The sequence below is a fragment of the Trachypithecus francoisi genome, unplaced genomic scaffold, assembly GCF_009764315.1.
Source record: "Trachypithecus francoisi isolate TF-2019V2 unplaced genomic scaffold, Tfra_2.0 Lachesis_group4, whole genome shotgun sequence".
In the NCBI taxonomy this organism is placed as follows: domain Eukaryota; kingdom Metazoa; phylum Chordata; class Mammalia; order Primates; family Cercopithecidae; genus Trachypithecus; species Trachypithecus francoisi.
The window spans coordinates 56,295,295-56,316,537 of NW_022681469.1; the positions used below are offsets into that span (position 1 = coordinate 56,295,295).

Here is a 21,243-nt window from a genome sequence, read left to right on the forward strand (position 1 = left end):
ACAATTTTGCAAAATAATTAGAAATGGTAAAATTTCTTAGCCAGTCCCTATTTATTGAACACTTTTAACAACATCCTCAAAGGTAACAAGGGTTTTCATTGCTTCCTTTCTTGCATTTTTCTTTCCTTCCTTTCTTCCTGGAGTCACTCATTATCCAACAAATATCTAATGAGTTCCCCCATGCCCCTGACTTCATGTAGGTTACATTCTTATGAAGAAGGGAAGGGAGACAGAAAATAAAGAAGTAAACCATCATGTAGGTTAGATAGTGTTAAGTACTATGGAGAAAAATACAGCTCATAAAAACATGAGACTGTCTGGGAGTAGAGCATCCTGGCCAGTGCAAAGGCCCTGAGGCAGACATGTGCTTGGCATGTTCATAAAACAGCAAGGAGGCCATGTGCAGTGGCTCATGTCTATAATCCCAGCAATTTTGGGAGGCCAAGGCGGGCGGATTGCTTGAGGCCAGGAGTTCGAGACCAGCCTGACCAACATGGTGAAATCCCATCTCAACTAAAAACACAAAAATTAGCTGGGCGTGGTTGCACACGCCTGTAATCCCAGCTACTCGGGAGGCTGAGGTGCCAGAATCACTTGAGCCCAGGAAGCAGATGTTGCAGTGAGCTGTGATTACACCACTGCACTCCACCCTGGGCAACAGAGCAAGACTCTGTCTCAAAACAAACAAACAACAGTAACAGACAGCAAGGAAGTCCCTGTGGCTGGAGCGGAGTGACAAGGGGAAGGCAAAGAAAATGACCCCAGCAAAGAAAGGAGCAGTGGACAAGAGTTTGAGAGGGTGCTAAAGATCATACAGGACCCATTTTCAGTGGGATACTTGTAAGGTGATGTGAAGATGGGGTTTCTTACTGTTTAGTTGAAACAGCAGCAGCTTATGTTCTCTTTTTTCCTTGTTATACCTCCTGGATAGTCCCCCTGGCTTTCCCTTCCTCTCCAAATTGGGTTTCAACTATCAGTGGGGAGCAAACCTGAAGTCGTTTAAGGCATCTCATGAGGAAACTGGATTTTAATAGAGCAATGGCTTTAAATTTGTAAGGAAAAATGATTTCGAACTTAGAATCCTATTGTCAGTAACGTATCAAGTGTGAGAGTGAAATGAAGACATTTTCAGACATTCAAAGACTCAGGCCGTTTACTTCTGAGTACCTTTTCTAAAGCAGTTGCCTGAGGATATGCTCCAGCAAAATGAGAGTATAAAGCAAGGAGGAGGAAGATATGGAATTAGAAAGAGTGGAGCTAATCCACAATTCCAATGAAATAAATTGTAGGTTGACAGATGTTCACCAGGCTTAGAAAAAACTTAATACAAATTAGGGCAGATAGTGAGCTCAAGAAGAATGACTTTAAGAAGAATTAAGTAAATTTCGTTTTATAGATAGAAGTAGCAATGAACAATATTTGCATGGTTATAGAAATAATAGGAATTCGGCCGAGCACAGTGGCTCACGCCTGTAATCCCAGCACTTTGGGAGGCCGAGGTGGGCGGATCACGAGGTCAGGAGATCGAGACCATCCTGGCTAACATGGTGAAACCCCGTCTCTACTAAAAATACAAAAAATTAGCCGGGCGTGGTGGCGGGCGCCTGTAGTCCCAGCCACTCGGGAGGCTAAGGTAGGAGAATGGCGTGAACCTGGGAAGTGGAGTTTGCAGTGAGCCAAGATTGTGCCACTGCACTCCAGTCTGGGCAACAGAGCAAAACTCCGTCTCAGAAAAAAAAAAAGAGAAATAATAGGAATTCTTCCTGGTCCAAGTGCAGTGGTATTTACAACGAATTGATCACAACCAGTTACTGATTTCTTTGTTCCTTCTACATTCCCACTGCTTTACTTAACTAGCCTAAAAAAATGATGATGAGGATGAGGATGATGATGATGATGTTGGGACTTCTAGCAACATAGAGGGCTAAGCTGACTCATTCAGATCTTCCTCTAGGACAAACACACACAAAAAAAGGATAAAACACAACAAATGTTCAAATAACCTTGAAATAAAGACTGTCAGAAGGATGCAGAGAAAAATGTTTAAAAAAGAACAATAATAATAAGAAATCTCACACGCAGCCCGAACCATAGGAGTTTTTCTGTGGGATGTAGACCCTGGAGTATTGAATGATGAGGTTGTATCATTCAAACTTTAAAAGAAAATTTGGCTTCAGGCCCACAGGAGACCAGGACCATGGAACTGAAACACTAGATAAACCTGGAGCTCTAAAGACCTGTCTAGTCCATTAATAGAGTATTAGGCAAAGTCTAACCACTACTTAGGGAAACAAGGAAGTCTTGTAGGCCTTGAGTGAAAGTTAAAAAAAGAAAGTCACCCTTGAACAATCAGAACCCTGGGCCAGTGCCTCATTCAGAAATTGAGTTCAAAATTATACTTCCTGTATGATTCAGAAGCCTCAAACCATATTAAATAAACACCAACAGTAGTGAAAAGGTCCAGGACCCACTAAAACCGCCAGAACCCTGGCAGAGTAGACATGAAAGCTTCTAAAGACACATCACAACTTAAGTGTACATGAAACATCCACAGAACCACTCCTCCCCTTCCACAATTAAATATGAGCTCACAATTCTAAAAACCTACAAATCACTGCAAGGGAGTGTCAGCAAACAGAACAAGCAGAAGAATCAGATCCCCAAGAATTTAAAACAATGGAAATAGATGAACAAGATCACAAATGTGTTAAAAATTATTAAAAGAATAAAGAGAATTGAAAACAAGGAAAAGGCCGGGCGCGGTGGCTCAAGCCTGTAATCCCAGCACTTTGGGAGGCCGAGACGGGCGGATCACGAGGTCAGGAGATCGAGACCATCCTGGCTAACACAGCGAAACCCCGTCTCTACTAAAAAATACAAAAAACTAGCCGGGCGTGGTGGCGGGCGCCTGTAGTCCCAGCTGCTCGGGAGGCTGAGGCAGGAGAATGGTGTGAACCCGGGAGGCGGAGCTTGCAGTTAGCTGAGATCCGGCCACTGCACTCCAGCCTGGGCGACAGAGCGAGACTCCGTCTCAAAAAAAAAAAGAAAACAAGGAAAAATGGAACACTACGAAATTAGAACAAGCTGATTTCAAAAAGTATAGAAATGAAAAATATAGACATTAAATTTTTTAAAAAACATCATGTCCTACTTAAACAACGTATTAGAGCCAAAAGTAGATTATTACACTGGAAGCTAAATCTGAGAAGACTATCTGTAATCCCAATGAGATAAAAAGCTGGAAAATGTAAGAGGTTAAAGCACACAGTGACATGAGAAGCTCCAACAAATGTCTAATAGAAATTCCAGAAGGAGAGAGAAAAAGGAGAATAAATTGGTATATATTGGTTTTATAGGTAAAGGAATTAAAAATAGTAATACAATTTAGCAAAAATATAAGTGAGTAAGGAGACTTAAATGTTAATATTTCAGCTGGGTGCAGTGGTTCACGCCTGTAATCCCGGCACTTTGGGAGGCCAAAGTGGGTGGATCACTTGAGCTCAGGAGTTTGAGACCAGCCTAGGCAACATGGTGAAACCCCGTCTCTACAAAAAATACAAAAATTAGACGGGTGTGGTGGCATGCACCTGTAGTCTTAGCTACTCAAGAGGTTGAGACACGACAATCTATTGAACCCAGGAAGTGGAAGTTGCAGTGAACCGAGTTCATGCCACTGCACTCCAGCCTGGGTGACAGAGCCAGACCCTGTCTCAAAAAAAAAGTTAATTTTTCATGGTAAGCATTCGTGAATAATGTCTAAACTTGATAAGTAAAAAGAACAGCCATATAATTTTATTACTTAGAGCAGTAGTTCTCGATTCCAGAAAAGATTGGGAAATGTATCCTGTGGATGGAGAATGCTACTAGCATTTAATGTCAAGAACAGAGATGCTAAATGCACAAAACAGTCCCAAACAAATCCCACCTGAAATACCAGTTTCCTTTTCTGAGAATTGCTGATTTAGAGTTAATAATAAACTCACCAGATGAATTAATATCAAAAATGATTCTAAGAAAATGGTGGCTGGCTACAGTGGCTCACACCTGTAATCCCAGCACTTTGGGAAGCCAAGGTGGGAGGATCACTGAAGCCCATGAGTTCAAGATCGGCCTGGGCACCGTAATGAGACCCTTTCTCTATGAAGAAAAATTTTAAAACTAGCCAGCTGTGGTGGCACATGCTTGTGATCCCAGTTACTCAAGAGGCTGAGGCAAGAGAACAGCTCGAGTGCAGGAGGTTGAGGCTGCAGTGAGCCATGATCACACCACAGCACTCCAGCCTGGGTGACAGAGTGAGACCTGTCTCAGGAAAAAGAAAAAAGAGAAAGAGGGGAGAGAGAGAGATGGAGAGAGGGGGGGAGAGAGAGAGAGAGAGAAAGAAAGAAAGGGAGAGAAAGAAAGAGAAAAAGAGAGAGAGAAAGAAAATGGTTGCTTCAGGAAATAGAACTCAAGTTGGGAAGAATGGGATGGAAAACTTGTTTTTCATTATTAGTTCTTTCATAATACTTGCAGGTTTATCATGTGTATATTATTTTGGCTAAAGGTTATTACTTTAGAAAAAGAAATAACTAGTAAACCAGTAGATTCTCCTTTCATTTTTGCTTAAACTAGAGAACTTTTTTCTATTAAAGTATCTGTCATTCAAACCTAAGCACCACTTTGAATTACTGAGCTTTTTACCTCAAAGAAAATTCTAAGGGCATATCTTGTGACCATTAAAGATCTTTCAAGCGTTTCTAGCTGGAAAATAAATCTTGCTATTTATTAACTTATGGAGTCACAGCAAATTAGTGCTGGAAGGGATTCAACTTATTTAGTGGTATGGAATAATTTTTCCATGGCAGAGTGATTTTGAGCAGTAGTTTTGTATAGGCCAAAGGAGGACTGGGATACAGTCAAATAGCAAAAGCCCATGGCTGCAAATTGGAACCTGCATCCTGCCTTTCATGGACTTTAAAGATCAAATCCTACTTGACCTCTCCAGTTTTATTTCCTGTAACCACCCAAAGCACGATTTCTACCAGTACCTTTGGTATTCCATGAACATGTCCTATTAGCATTTACCTTTTCACATCTGTGTGCAAAATCACGTGCCTGCCTTTTTGTCTTCTATCCATTATTTGAGAGCCACTTCAAATTTAGTATCCTCTCCACAGCCATCCTCTGGAACAGCAGGCAGAAGCCAGGACCTGTGGTTACCCTACTTAGATCAAGTAACTCGCCAGATGTCCCACCATAGTGGCAGAACCAGGACTTGAATTGAGGTCTATGTGATTCTACAGCCTGTACTCCCGGCTACCATTTACAGATAAGGAAATTAGGATACGGAAAGCTTATATATCTTGCAAAAAAACATGCAGCTCTAAAGTGCCAGTTCTGGCTGGGTGTGTTGGCTCATGCCTGTTAATCCCAGCACTTTGGGAGGCCAAGGCAGGCGGCTTAGTTGAGGTCAGGAGTTTGAGACTAGCCTGGCCAACATGGTGAAACTCCGTCTCTACTTAAAATTAAAAAAAATTAGCCAGGTATGGTGGCATACGCCTGTAGTTCCAGCTACTTGAGAGGCTGAGGCAGGAGAATCGCTTGAATCCAGGAGGCGAAGGTTGCAGTGAGCCGAGATTGCATTTTAGCCTGTGAAACTCCATTTCAAAAAAAACAAAAAAGTGCCAGTTCCAGCCTTCAAACACAGTCCTCCTGAACCCTAAGCTATGCATAAGGTGTTGCCTCTATGGATATTAATGTGTAAGAGCCCTTTGGTAGAGGAATTTAAAGGGAGATGATAAGTATTGTTTTTGCCATTGAAAGTAATGGCAAAAACCACAATCACTTTTGCACCAACCTAATATAAAAAAAGAGGGAAAGTATGGGCACAGCACAAGACTACATGCTATGGCAACCTTGGCCCGTGCCACTCACTCAAGATCATTCAGCCAACATATATCTGGGAGACAGCTGCATGCCACGCTGTGTACTTGTTGCTCAGAAAGAGCAGTCCTGCCCTCATGGAGCTTACAGTCTACATTCAAAACCAGCTTGCATAGGTCTTAGGGCCTTTTGCTCTTTCTACATATTGAGCCACTATAATTAATCAATGATAGTTAATAAGGGAAAACAGATAGGTAATATATTCTGGTTATACTAACAGTCCAAAAAGTAATAAGAATAGAAAACAGCTTTTTCAAATTCCTTTTAGGAAAGGCTGATACAGTCATAAGTGAAAATATGTTTTTTCTGGGTTCTAATTCATCAGACTTTTGCTATTTGCTGTGTACTTTATAGAAAAGTTCACATCCTGTTGCTCAGGGCAATGTTGAAAAAATTCATAATAAAATTTATTCTTGTTGTTTATATTGAGGCCCATAGAGAAGTCATGTGAAAGATATAGTAAGCTTGGGCATGTGCTTGCATATTTGGGATTAAAAAGTTAATATATGCATTATTAAAGTTATAAATGTATAAATTATTTTGAGTAGATGGATGAATGTCTTTACTCTCTTCTGATACCTCCAGTTCACAGAGAAAAATACTATTTCAAAACTTAAAGAAAAGCATTACTTTACTGATGATGGCTCTTAGTTTCAGACAACTGAATCCATTCTAGCTAGTTTAAGCACCAAGAGATTTAATTGGCATTTTGAAACTTGCCAAATACTGTTCCCAGAATGTTGTCACTGGAAACGTTTAAAGATGAGGAAACATAGAAGCAGAGAATAGTATAGTTGTTTCCAGGGACTGGGAGGAGAGAAAAATGGGGGAAATTAATCAAAGGAAATCAAGTAAAAATTATGCAAGATGAAGAAATCCTAGGGATCTACTGTACAGCATAGTACCTGTAGTTGACCACCCACTGCTGTACACTTAAAAATGCACTAACAGGCCGGGCACAGTGGTTTACACCTGTAATCCAGTACTTTGGGAGACCAAGGCAGATGGATCACTTGAGGTCAAGAGTTCGAGACCAGCCTGGCCAACATGGTGAAACCCCATCTTTAGTAAAAATATTATACAAAAATCAGCCTGGCGTAATGGCATACAGCTGTAGTCCCAGCTACTCAGGAGACTGAGGCAGGAGAATCGCTTGAACCTGGGAGGTGGAGGTTGCAGTAAGCCAAGATGGTGCCACTGCACTATAGACCTGCAACAGAGCAGGTCTCTGTTTCAAAATTTTTTTTTAAAAATTCTGACAGTAGATCTTGTGTTCTTATCACAAAATAATAATAATACATAAAGAGAAAAGCAAACTTTTGGAAGTGATGGATATATTTATGGCATACATTCCTCCAAACTCATCAATTTGTATACACTAAGTATATACAGCTTTTTGTATGTCAGTCATCTCTCAATAAAGTGGTTTAAAAGTTAATAAAGATGAGGAAACTAAGACTCAGAGGCAAATTATTTTGGTATGTTAATTCAGCAAGCATTTTTCAGCCCTAAGTACCAATCACTGTACAGAAATTAGTAGTATTGCATTTCTCCTTTCATGAGGCTCACAATCTATTTTCCCAATAGGTTGTGCATCAGTCTCACTCCATGAGCTTTAAAAAAATACAGATTCTAGAATTACTAAATTAGAATCTCTAGAGGGGGCCGGGCATAGTGGCTCATGCCTATAATCCCAGCACTTTGGGAGGCTGAGGTGGGCAGATGATCTGAGGTCAAGAGTTCGAAGCCAGCCTGGCCAATATGGTGAAACCCCATCTCTACTAAAAACACAGAAATTACCCAGCCATGGTGGTGGGCGTCTGTAATCCCAGCTACTTGGGAAGCTGAGGCAGGAGAATCGCTTGAACCCAGGAGGCAGAGGTTGCAGTGAGCCGAGATCGTACCACTGCACTCCAGCCTGGGTGACAGAGTGAGACTCCATCTCAAAAGAAAAAAAAAAAAAAAGAATCTCTAGAAGGCCTGGAAATTGTGGTTTTAATCTCCCCAGGTGATTGTGACATGCCACCACAGAATAGAAAACACTGGTGTAGTTAACCCTGCCATAACAATGTAGAACAACTGAGACACTTGAGGTGCTGAACCAGGGCCCTACCCTGATCGTGACCTCCAATTCAGAGCATCCGCCACAAAATCAATGAATCTTCATTATTGGCATGCAGCTGATTTTGGCTCTTAGTCTGAAGTTTAAAATGTTGTTACCATTTTGTTACATTTTCTATTTATAAATATTTATCATGGCAATATTTTGTAAGTATCAGAGATGCCCTTTAAAGACTACTTTGAATAGGAGGCAGGATTTGTGTTTTGCGAATATTTTTTGATAAGTCTCTTACCCCCAAGTGACTGTAGATGGATCCATTTTCTCATCTACAAAGTGAGGGAGTTAGATTTAGATTTTAAAATCTGTGATGAGGCCAGGCGCGGTGGTTCACACCTGTAATTCCAGCACTTTGGGAAGCCAAGGTGGGCAAATCACCTGAGGGTCAGGAGTTCGAGAACAGCCTGGCCAACAGGGGGAAACCCCATCTCTACCAAAAAAACACAAAAATTAGTTGGGCATAATGGTGCACATCTGTTATCCCAGCTACTTGGGAGGCTGAGGCAGGAAAATCGCTTGAACCCGGGAGGCAGAGGTTGCAGTGAGCCAAGATCACGCCACTGCACTCCAGCGTGAGCAACAGAGTGAGACTCCGTCTCAAAAAAAAAAAAAAAAAGGCCAGGCGCGGTGGCTCACCCCTGTAATCTCAGCACTTTGGGAGGCCGAGACCATCCTGGTTAACACAGTGAAACCCCGTATCTACTAAAAATACAAAAAAAAAAAATTAGCCGGGCATAGTGGTCGGCGCCTGTAGTCCCAGCTACGTGGGAGGCTGAGGCAGGAGAATGGCGTGAACCCGGGAGGCGAAGCTTGCAGTGAGCCGAGATCGCGCCATCGCACTACAGCCTGGGCGACTGAGCAAGACTCCGTCTCCAAAAAAAAAAAAAAAAACTATGATGAAAAATGTTCTACATTACCTTAAAATTCCTTCCTTCATAGCTGTGGGGAAATGGACCTTGAAGCTCTAGGTCAATTTGCTTTGCTATCATTAGTATTTTGTGTTTGAGAACCTGCCAGAAGATGTGTCCATTTAGGTGATCTTAGTAAGTGACTTTTCTCATGTAAGGATTTGTGTACTTTTTACAATTTGGTGATTTATAATTTCAATCAGCACACTGGAAACTCTTTATCTGTCGTATAAGAGTCTGGTTATTTGATCTCCTAGTATTGGTTCTTTGGTTACTTTGCCTCTCTGCCTCTGATAAGATGGTTATTGATAGCCTTCGAGGCTTTAATTATTTAATCGTTGTTGATGCAAATAAAAATTCCCCCAAAAGGACAGCCTTTCATTATATCTTCTTCTCCTTTCCTTTCCCAGTTAAAATGTCCTTGAACTACCAACCAGCTCTCTCAAAAAGGACATAGATTATAGCCAGGGTGCCAGTATCTCAAAAATATTTGAGAAGTCATCTCTTCTCTGTGTCTCTTCCTAACCTACAGAAAGTTAAGGTTGCCAGATTTAGCAAAGAAAAATACAAGATACCCAGTTAAAGTTGAGACAAACAAAGAATATTTTTAATATAATTATATCCCATGCAATATTTGAGACATACTTATACTAAAAGGTTGTTTCTTGGCTGGGCGTGGTGGCTCACGCCTGTAATCCCAGCACTTTGGGAGGCCGAGGCGGGCGGATCAGGAGGTCAGGAGATTGAGACCATCCTGGCTAACACAGTGAAACCCCGTCTCTACTGAAAAAAAAATACAAAAAATTAGCCGGGTGTGGTGGCGGGCGCCTGTAGTCCCAGCTACTCGGGAGGCTGAGGCAGGAGAATGGCGTGAACCCGGGAGGCGGAGCTTGTAGTGAGCCGAGATCGCGCCACTGCACTCCAGCCTGGGCGACATAGCGAGACTCCATCTCAAAAAAAAAAAAAAAAAAAAAAAAGGTTGTTTCTTGATTATCTAACATGCAAATTTAACTGAGCCTCCTCCTACTCTGGCAGCCCTACAGATAGTGCATATCTTAATGCTTTAGAAAATCCATCTAATGTTTTGAGATCTCAATTTGTTTGAAATTTGCTCCTATTTGAAACCCACAAGGAAATGGTTCTGACAATTAAGACTGCATTTGCCTGAAGTATAGTGGATATTACACTGCCCACCTCCACACAACTCTCTTGTTGTGAGAATATATGCATAGAAACAAGACTTTGCTTGAGAAACCTAAACCAAATAGTACTCCTTTGTAATTTGTATTAAATATTTTGCAGACACAGATAAGTAAAGATAGTGCTATGATGCATTGCGCAGAATGTATTTGCACCCTATTTAGTTTTTTTTCTTTTTGTTTGTTTGGGCAGTGGGCATATGGATGGGTGGGTGAGGGTGTTTGTTTTGCCATCACCTGAGTCAGTGATTTTGAACCTTAGCTGTACAATAGAATCACCTGAGAGCTTCTTAAGCTCTCAATCCCTGTCTGCTTTGCAGACCAATTAAACCAGAATCCCTGGAAATAGAGTCAGGCATCAGTATTTAAAACTGCCCAGGTGACTCCAAGGGCATTGGTTCTCAGCCATGGCTGAGAACTAATGCCCTAAATGAAAATGGCAGATTTGAAAAAGCTCTTTTTACCACTAAATTATGTCCTTATTTTAATCCTCTTCCAAACTCATTTCTTGTACTTTTCAGTTAGCATATTACGGCAATTACATTTATTATTTTGTATTATATCTTCTATATATGATGTATGATATCATAAAGCTTACTTTAAAAATGATTTCATGTGGCTTTAATCATGTCACTGATTCAGTATTAGTTTCTTAACATCTGTAATTGGCTTTCATTTTCAAATATTTCTTTGTGGTTTTTCTTACGTATTTTTCATATGTATTTCTCTCTCTGTGTCTCTCTCAGATTCTAAGCCAGTGGTTCTCAACTTGAATGGCTTATTAGAACCATCTTAGGATGCTATAAAGAAATGCCCAAGCCTGCCTCCTGGAGGCCGTGCTATAATTGGTCGGGTATGGAGACTAAGCATTAGTGTTTTGTAAAAGTACCTGAAGAAGTTCTGGGTTTAGCCAGAGTTGAAAGTCAGTGTTTTCAATATGTCAAGTACCTATCTAGCTGATCAACTGCATGTCCTGGGGAACTTTTAATACATAAATATAATTGCTCTGCTTAATGAAATAGAAGAAATTTTGAGGTTCTGGGAGAAGGAGAAATAAGGGGGTGGTAAGTGACCACCCTCTTGTCTTTATACTCTCAGATTCATGGGTGTCACGAGGAATTCCTGATGTTGGGGATAGCCAAAGGACTCTTAAGACTAAAGATAGAGATGCCTTGTATTTTGAGTGTTTTCTCTGCTATGCTTCAGTGTAAACCATTCTGTTGCCCTGAAATCTCCAGAAAAGGTTGCCACATACATGGGTAAGGGACACATGCTTACACCCACAAGTAGTGAATACCCATTGTTCGGGCCTCACCCAGTGGAAATCCTAACTGTGTAGGTTCAGGGTAAGGCCCTGAACCCAGTAATTCAAGCCCTTTCCAGACCACTGTGATGATTGGCCACATTTGGTCACCACTGCCTTGCAGGTGATAAAACATCCCTAGACATGGTCATCATAATTCACCCAGTCGACAGCTGAACAAACTCCTGTGGAGTAACAGGAAAATCAATGGTAAAACTGAGTTTCTGCAGCATGAGAAAAACCAGAGTCTGATTCTTATTAAACCTTCCTCAGGTCTACCTGTTCCTTTTCTCTTCGAGTGGCCACATAAAGGAAGAAATTACCTTTCTGAACTAGGACAAAAGAAAACTAAGAAGATGATGTCTACAAAGAATAATAGTAACAGTTTAAAGCAGATGTAATCTATACGATGAAAGATTAGAGAGGAAGCATAGCATGCATTATCAATAATCATAACATACCCATTCAAAGATTTCATTCACCCCCAGTTACTGAGCACCTCCTAGGATACAAGTGCTGAGATAGGTCCTGGGAATTCAGGGTATGATATTGTCTCAAGGCATTTACAGTTTAGAAGAGGAGATTAATGTTTCTATTAGAATAGAAGAATGGAAGAGTATACAAAGTAACATGCATAGGCCTATTTCATAAAGGATTATAAGTGAGGGGAGACTTCACAGAGAAGCAGAAGACAGAACAAGGGTTTGGAAGATAGAATGATTAGGCTGTGGGGGAAATGGAAGGAGTGAAGGGAAAGAAACAACATCTCTTACTAGAATGAATTGAAACTCTAGATGGGCACAGAGGCTTAAAGCAGCATGGTATGCTGCCTGGATGACAAGTGGTTTTATAATGATGTCATGTAATGATCTGGAGGAGTTAGGGCAGATGGAAGCCAGTGGTAGGGTTTGTGATGTGTCAAACTCCACTCATACATCATCCCAGTCATTCTTGTATTTTGATGAGTTCCTAGAGTGGCCCTAAAGAGCTGGATGAGAGGTGGCCAACCCACCTTGCTAGTCTGAAACAAAAAACGTATAATCTTTTTTTCTCGGGTTCTGCAACATTCTCGTTCTCCAGATTTACCATTTCTTAGTTTGTATGAGCTGCTATAACAAAATGCCACAGACAGAAATTTATAAACAATAGAAATTTATTTCTCACAGTTCTGGAGTCTGGGAAGTCCAAGAATAAGGCACCAGCTGGTAAGGGCCAGGAGTCTCTGCTTCCAAGATGTTGTCTTATTGCATCATCCTCTGGAGAGGAGGAACGCTGTATCCTCACATGGCGGAAGGGACAGAAGGGATGAAAGGGGGTGAACTCCCTCTGCTAAGTCTTTTTATAACTTAATCCCATTCGTGAGGACTCTGGAGCCCACATGATCAATCAGTTCCTAAGGACCACACCTCATAATACTCTTGTATTGGGGGTTAAGTTTCAACTTGAATTTGAAAGAGACAAAAACAGTCAAACCATTAACATTTTAATATCATCCATAATGGTACTTGGTTGCATTTGCTGCCATAATTTCTTTTTCTTATAGGCTCTTGAATTTTCAACCTCTTTTGGACATAGGTATTTATTTTGCATAATATTTTGTGGTAGATCATACACAACCCTGATTTCAATTTGTTTTGTTTTGTTTGAGATGGAGTTTCACTCTCGTTGTCCAGGCTAGAGTACACTGGTGCAATCTCAGCTCACTGCATCCTCTGCCTCCCAGGTTCAAGTGATTTTCCTGTCTCAGTCTCCCAAGTATCTGGGATTACAGGCATGTGCCACCACTCTCAGCTAATTTTTTTTTTTTTTTCAGTAGAGGCCGGTTTTCTCCATGTTGGCCAGGCTGGTCTTGAACTCCTGACCTCAGGTGATCCACCCACCTCGGCCTCCCAAAGTGCTGGGATTACAGGTGTGAGCTACCATGCCCAGCCTTGATTTAAATTTGAATGTGATTTTATTTTGATGAAAACCTGAGTTTTCACTGTGAAGGAGTTGTATTGACCAACATTAATAGCCCTCACAATTCCACAGTCACCACACAAGCACTTAACCATGCGTTAACGTTAACCTCTGCCTGCTCTGCCATTAACTTCCTTCAGTTGGGAACACTGGCTTTAGTTGTTGTGCTTTTAATATTTTATTATGAGGTATGTAGTTCGAATGTACAGACGAGTACAAACAATCATATAACAAGCACCAGTTTACTTACTAAGCAGCATAATAAAATCTTCACATTTTGCTGTCTTTGTGCCAGTTCTTTTTTTACAAACTAAAACATTGCAGATACAGTTAGTAGAAGCCCTCTACTATCCCTTCTTAGTCTCATTTCCCTCTCTCTAGAGGTAACACCAACCTGATCTCAGTGTTTATTGTTGTCAAGAGTGGTTTTATACTTTTACTAGTGGTTTTATACTTTTACAAATATATGTAATAACATATACTATTTTAAGTTTTTAAACTTTAAATAATTGAATCCTCTCAGTATTCATCTGTGCCTTACATTTTTATTGAAAATTGTCTCTGAGATTTAATGATGACACATATAGATGTAGTGTGTTTCTTCTAATTACTGTATAGAATTAAATTTATGAATATACCAAAATGTATTTTTTACTGCATACAAGTAGACATTTAGATTTTTTCCAATGTTTCACTGTTACAAGGCTGCAGAAAACATTCTTGTACACATCTCCATATGCACAAATATGTTGTATTTTTATTCTTTAATCATTTCTTTTACTCATATAAGTAGTATCACTATGTAGCAATGAAAAAAACTATCAGTCATTCTAATAATCAAAATCATGACAATGTAATCAACTTCAAAACAGTATTAGAATAGTATGCTGATGTTTTAACTTACTACCTTTCACAAAGGTCACCAGCAACTTCCCTCAAACAGACATACAAGCCTCAGCTCTGAATCATAGAAAAATTTAAAGAGTAATCAACTGTAAATATAGAATTGGAAGGGAGGCTAATATAGCTTTAAGAAACACTGAGTCAATTTAAGGACTGATCGTACTCTTTTTTTCTGTTTCCTTGACATATAGCTGGTCAAAACTGACCTGATTTGCAATTCCTCTTATATGGACCTAGAGGCAGCTGACTGTAGTATTTAGCCATTGCACTTAATATGAGCTTTTGTTAAAGGTACACACATTAACCGTTTATTACCCTGGGAGGGAATAAGTCACGTTTTTTTTTTTTATTGATTTTGATTTCATTAATTACTGCCTCGTATATACAGATCAATCTATTAGGTCCTCTGGGGTGTCCAAAGAAAGCCTCAGAAGAGCTTGGAACACCACAAAGAAGAGATGCTTAGGAAAACTCTTCAGTAGGATTTTGGCATGTAAAATGGATTTTTTCTTTTTTCCCCTAGTAACACTCAGGAAATGCTTGTCTCCTGCTATTAATGAATGATTTCAGAGTACTATGGATCATGCTGAAGAAAATGAAATCCCTGCAGCAACCCAGAGGTACTATGTGGAAAGGCCTATCTTTAGTCATCCGGTCCTCCAGGAAAGACTACACACTAAGGACAAGGTTCCAGATTCCATTGCGGATAAGCTGAAACAGGCATTCACGTATGTTGCATTTTAACCTGTTTCTGTTATTGTATCATTTAGTTATGAGAGGCACAAGGTCAAATGTGCAAAGAAAATCTGTTTGGTGAAGTGGAGAAAAAAATGAATGCTGAGCCATCATGGTTTGCAAAGCTGTTTACGAGGTTCAATCAGTGTTAGATATCTGTACACAGGCTTCATCATGAATTTCACCATATTTACTGAATTTCTACTACGCCTTTTGTCTGTATAAATATTAACATAACCAGCACGCTTTCTAATTCTCCACCCACCTTCAAAATACCTTTTGTGTCCCAGGAATATTCCAGCCACTCTCTTTTTTTCCCCACCCATGACTCCTACCCTGTCTGGCAACATCCTGAATCACCAATTGGAAATTTTTCCAGATTGCTCCTGGGAATAAGGAATGGAAAGTGCTTTGGTTTGAATTCTACAGAGATGTTTCTCATTTATAACTTAATCTCTGTCTGTCTTTGTCCTTTCAGATGTACTCCTAAAAAAATAAGAAATATCATTTATATGTTCCTACCCATAACTAAATGGCTGCCAGCATACAAATTCAAGGAATATGTGTTGGGTGACTTGGTCTCAGGCATAAGCACAGGGGTGCTTCAGCTTCCTCAAGGTTAGTAGATCTTTCTTTCCCCCCTTGCTGTCCTCAAACAAATGCTTGAAATAAACAGAAGTGTTTATTTCATCATGATTGCAAATTCGTAATTTTTATCATATCTTTCTAGTAACCTTTACCTGTCTGAAGGTATTCCTCAGAAGCATGTAGTCCTTAAACCTGTAATCTCAGCACTTTGGAAGGCCAAGGTGGGAGGATCACTTGAGACTGGGAATTGGAGACCAGCCTGGACAACAAAGTGAGACACTGTCTCTACCTTTGAAAAAACAAACAAAAACAAAAAACACAGCTGGGCATGCCTGTAGTCTCAGCTACTTGAGAGGCTAACACAGGAGGATCATTTGAGCCCTGAAGTTCAAGGCTGTGAGGAGCTCTGATCGTACTACTTCACTCCAGCCTGGGAGACAGAGTGAGACCCTGTCTCCAAAAAAAAGCTCCAGGGATATTAATAGTAGAAAATGGTGATACTGTTTTGCAGATCAGTACACTGGTTGGGCATTATCTTGCCACTTGCTAAGTCAGTCACTCAAGAAACATTTTGTTGTTATGGTTGCTGTGAAGGTTTGTGGCTTCTGAGTCCATATTCTAATTACGAGGGACTATGATATGCTAAATTCCTGTAGTATATTGCAGCAACTCTGTGATTTTATATGTCATATAAGAACTTAAGAAAATATTCATTAACTTATTCATTAATTTATTCATGTATTCTAAATAGTACATGTTTATTAGGCACCTACCTGGCTCACTGTCCTCATGGAGCTCACTAACCATCCAATCAAGGCATGAGATGCTAAGCAGAAAAAAGCACATAGAAAAATTTTAATTACAATGATAAGCACAATGAAGGAAAAGATAAGGTATTGTGAAATAAAAATAGTGGATCTAGGGCTGGCTGTGTTGGCTCACACCTATAATCCCAGCACTTCGGAAGGCTAAGGTGGGTGGATCACCTGAGGTAAGGAGTTCAAGATCAGTCTGGCCAACATGGTGAAACCCCATCTATACTAAAAATATAAAAATTATATGTGCATGGTGGCATGTGCCTATAGTCTCAGCTACTCAGGAGGCTGAGGCAGGAGAATCGCTTGAACCTGGGAGGTAGAGGTTGTAGTAAGCTGAGATCATGCTACTATATTCCAGCCTGGGCAACAGAGCAAGACTCCACTGGGAAAAAAAAAAGAATAGTGGATCCAGGAAATGAGGTTTGAGCTGAGACCTGATTCAGGTCAAGAATAAGAGAAAATGCATTTCAGGCAGAAGGAATAGCATGTGTGAAGGCACTGAGCAGGAAAAGAATTGGGTGTGGGACAAAGAATGAATGGAAAAGCATTGTTCTAGGAGTGTGAGGGAGCAGAGGGCAGTGGCAGGTGAGGTGGGCACAGGCAGGCCTGCAGAGTCTTCTTAGGCCATTTTTGGGTTTCATTCTGAGTGCAGTGAAAAGCTATCAGCATTACTTTTTATTTAGGTTTTCTTTGTGCATAAGTCTTATCACACTGCTAATAAAAACATACCTAAGACTTGGCAATTTATAAAGAAAAAGAGGTTTAATGAACCCAGAGTTCCATGTGGCTGGGGAGGCCTCACAATCATGGCAGAGGGCAAATGAGCAAAGTCACATCTTACATGGTGGCAGGCAAGAGAGAGCTTGTGTAGGGAACTGCCCTTTATAAAATCATCAGGTCGGCCGGGCGCGGTGGCTCAAGCCTGTAATCCCAGCACTTTGGGAGGCCGAGACGGGCAGATCACAAGGTCAGGAGATCGAGACCATCCTGGCGAACACGGTGAAACCCCGTCTCTACTAAAAATACAAAAACTAGCCGGGCGAGGTGGCGGGCGCCTGTAGTCCCAGCTACTCGGGAGGCTGAGGCAGGAGAATGGCGTAAACCCGGGAGGCGGAGCTTGCAGTGAGCTGAGATCCGGCCACTGCACTCCAGCCTGGGCGACAGAGCGGAACTCCGCCTCAAAAAATAAAATAAAATAAAATAAAATAAAATAAAATAAAATAAAATCATCAGGTCTCGTGAGACTTACTACCATGAGAACGGCATGGGAAAGACCCACCCCCATGATTCAGTTACCTCCCACTGGGTCCCTCTCACAACACATGGGAATTATGGGAGCTACAATTCAAGATGAGATTTGGGTAGGGACACAGCCAAACCATATCACTCTGTAAGAGGTCACTGAAGACTGCCATGGGGGGAATGGATTTGGGTAGTGGGAGGAGCACCAGAATGGATGTGAGGAGACCAGGTAGAGGTGACAGCAGCTCATGGTAGGCAAAGGTGATATTGGCTTGAACAGCTCTAGGTCAGCTGGCCAAAAATCAATTCCCTTGTAGCCAGTTTCCAAAAAACTGTCAAAAAAAAAATCACTTCCCCTAATGAGCAATTGGCTTTGTTTTTAATTTTCCGAGTGACTGATTTACCAGATTTATTAAATCTATTATACAAAATCTTGCAGATTTGGGACAGATTCCCACAATCATTTTGGTGCCATCACCCCAAGAATAGATACAGGGACAGATTCAAAGGCAGAGGCAAGGGCAGGGTGAGAAGCAGATAAGGGCTCAGTATCCAAAACAGGAAGCAGAAGTCAAACTGACATTCAGTCAAGCTGGACTGATGGAGCTGCAGGAATGTCTGCCGACAACCACGCAAGCTCACACTCGAAGAACTCCTCAGGATTCTGCCTGGTTGAATTTTCACCATCATTCTGCAAACTTACTTCAACCAGCTGACCTTCTTCCATCTTGAACTAGAATGGTGGCTGTAAGAATGGAAAGAATTGGAAAGACATATATGTTGTAGGTGAGATCAGCAAAACTGGCTGTTGGATTAACTTAGAAAGAAGGAGGAGGGCCTGTCAACAATAACTTTAAGACAACTGGGCTTATGGGTTGGATGTGTGGGGATGGTGAAGAAGAGGGATGGTCAAGAATGACTTCCAGGTTGCGGTTTCAAACACCTGAGGGATGGAGGTGTCAATTGCAGACATAATAAAGATGACAGGACTGGGTATGGTGGCTCATGCCTATAATCCCAACACTGGGAGGCCAAGGTGGGTGGATAACCTGAGGTCAGGGGTTCAAGACTGACCAACATAGTGAAACCCCATCTCTACTAAAAATACAAAATAAGTCAGGCGTAGTGGCACCCACCTGTAGTCCCAGCTACTTGGGAGGCTGAGGCAGGAGAATCGCTTGAACCTGGGAAACGGAGGTTGCAGTGAGCTGAGATGGTGCCAGTGCACTCCAGCCTGGGTGTCAAGAGCAAAACTCCATCTCAAAACATAAAAAATAATAAAAAAGATGACAGGAATAGGATTGAAGAGTAAGTCTGATTATGTTAAATTTGAGATGCTTGTGAGATAGACAAGTAGATATTTCATGTTTGTATTTAATATATGATGAGCCCAAAAGAGAGGTAGGGGCTAGAGATATCAACTGTGGAATCTTTGACCTATAGAAAGCATTTAAACCATGGCAATAGACCACGGCACCTAGGGAGAGAATGTGGAGTGAAAAGAGAAGGGAGCTAAGATCAAGCTCTGTCCAACATTAAAGACCAAATACAGAAGGAGGAAACAGCAGAAGAGATAGAAAAGTATCTGGAAAGGAAAACTAGGAGTGTACATTATTACAGAAAGGAAGAAATTATTTCAAATCAGGGAATGATTCAGTAGGTGGAACACTGCTGAGAGACACAGATCATCCCATAATCAAATTTGCATTGGAAAGGTACTTTTCTGCTCATTATTAATGAAGAAAGATAAGTATGAAAAACAATATAGCAAAGATGGAGATCTAAAAGGAAGTAAATACATTTCTTGTGATTGATAAATAATTTAAATTACAAAAAAATTTTGTGTTAAGCATGTCAGAGTGAAAGTATGCTCTTATCTCTAATTGTCTTAAAAATTCCTCTAAAATGACAATGAAAGGGGAAATGGTATAAACTAGCAAGGAGGAAGAACATGAGAGAGGAGACACAGTGGAACAGGAGAAATGTATATATGGCAAGCAGATGGACAAGTGGCAGCTGAATCATTAGAGTAGAGAAGTTTAAATGTAGGTACGTACACTTACACTAGGAAATTGGAGGCTCCAAGTATTGTGAAAGCTGTAAGTCAGGCAGAAGGCTAAAAGCAAGGGAACTGGTTCAAAATCTTTGCAATCAGTAGCATCAATACACTCAGGTCCCCACACCTACATGATGCAGTGGATGGTAGGATAAAAATACCAAGAGATGTCAGGAAAGTTAACTAAAAGTCTGCACACTGAACTGTGAGTCAACAAAGGCTGTTCCCTTGCTCTACTTTGTTTGCTTCAAAGTGCCCGCAAAAAATCTTATAGCCCAAAGCAGATGGTGACTTATAAAAGACCCATAGTGACAAATGGAGGTCCCCCAGTAAAGATGCTGGCTGGCCACCCAGTTGTCCTACAATAAGGCCCATCAGTAAACAGAGAGCCAATACACATGAAGCTTCAAGAAAGAGACCAAATCATTCAAAAAAGAATTCATAAGGAACAGAAATAACAGGGCAAAATAAAAAACTTTATAGTATCCTAACAAAAACACATTGAGTCTCTGAAACAAAAACAGGATGCTATTTTGAAAAGAGCATTCAGAGAACAAGAAAGAGCTCATAGAAATTAAAAATGTGATAGCTGGAATACATATTTAGTCAGAGTTGGAAGACAAAGTAGAGGAAATCTCCTGGAAGTAGAAGAAAAAGACAGTAAGAGAGAAAACATAAGACGACCAGAGGATCAAGCCGGATGTCCCATCTTACATCTAATAGGACTTCCAGAAAGAAAGAAGAGAGTAAACAGAAGGAAGAAATGATCAAAGAGTAATCCCCAGGACTGAAATACATGTGTTTTCAGACTGAGAGGAATCATAAAATACTCAGCAGAATAAATGAAAAATAAAACAAGGCACACCATAGTAAAATATAGAATACCAGGAATCAATAGAGGATCTCAAACTAGAAAGAAAAAAAGTCACCTAATGAAAAGCTGAAAAGGTAAACATAATGGAAAATTAAGTTGGCATCTAAAATGGATAAATTGGGAAATCATGATACAAACATATTTAGAATATTGTTTCTCAACCTCATGCCATTTACCTGTTTGTTTTTGGGGGCCTGTCTTGTGCAGTGTAGGGGGTTTAGCAGTACCCCTGGCCTTCACCCACTAGATGCCAGTAATACTCCCACCCCCTCCCCCATCATCATAATCAAAAATGTCTCCAGACATCCCCAAATGTCTCCTGCCAGAAGTGGGGGTGGGGGAGGGCTCTCCTTTGAGAATGCTGATTTAGGAAAATGGAGATAAATAGAGAAAAACAGCTACACGAGTTGGAAGTCATTGGCTCTGAGGAGCAAAACCTGGAGGAAGAGGGGTAAGCAGAAAAGAGCTGGCTTTTCCAGAGAGCCTTTGCTGCTTGGCTTTTTAAATCATATGCATGCATTTCTTTGCTAGAAATAAATTTTTTTTAACAACATTCAAGTGACCGTGTTATTATACATGAAGTTAGGAAGCTTTCCCAACTCTTCTTTTGCTAAAGC

The 21,243-nt window shown here is 40.7% G+C and overlaps 1 protein-coding gene across 1 annotated transcript in view; it reads left to right on the forward strand.

The window, feature by feature from the left end:
* Positions 1-14,667: 14,667 nt before the first annotated feature.
* Positions 14,668-21,243, forward strand: part of SLC26A5 (solute carrier family 26 member 5) — a 49,312-nt gene continuing 42,736 nt past the window's right edge. Inside the window, 2 exon segments of the mRNA XM_033193819.1 lie at positions 14,668-15,041; positions 15,527-15,666. Of these exon segments, the coding sequence (XP_033049710.1) occupies positions 14,890-15,041; positions 15,527-15,666 (292 nt within the window). The 5' untranslated portion in view covers positions 14,668-14,889.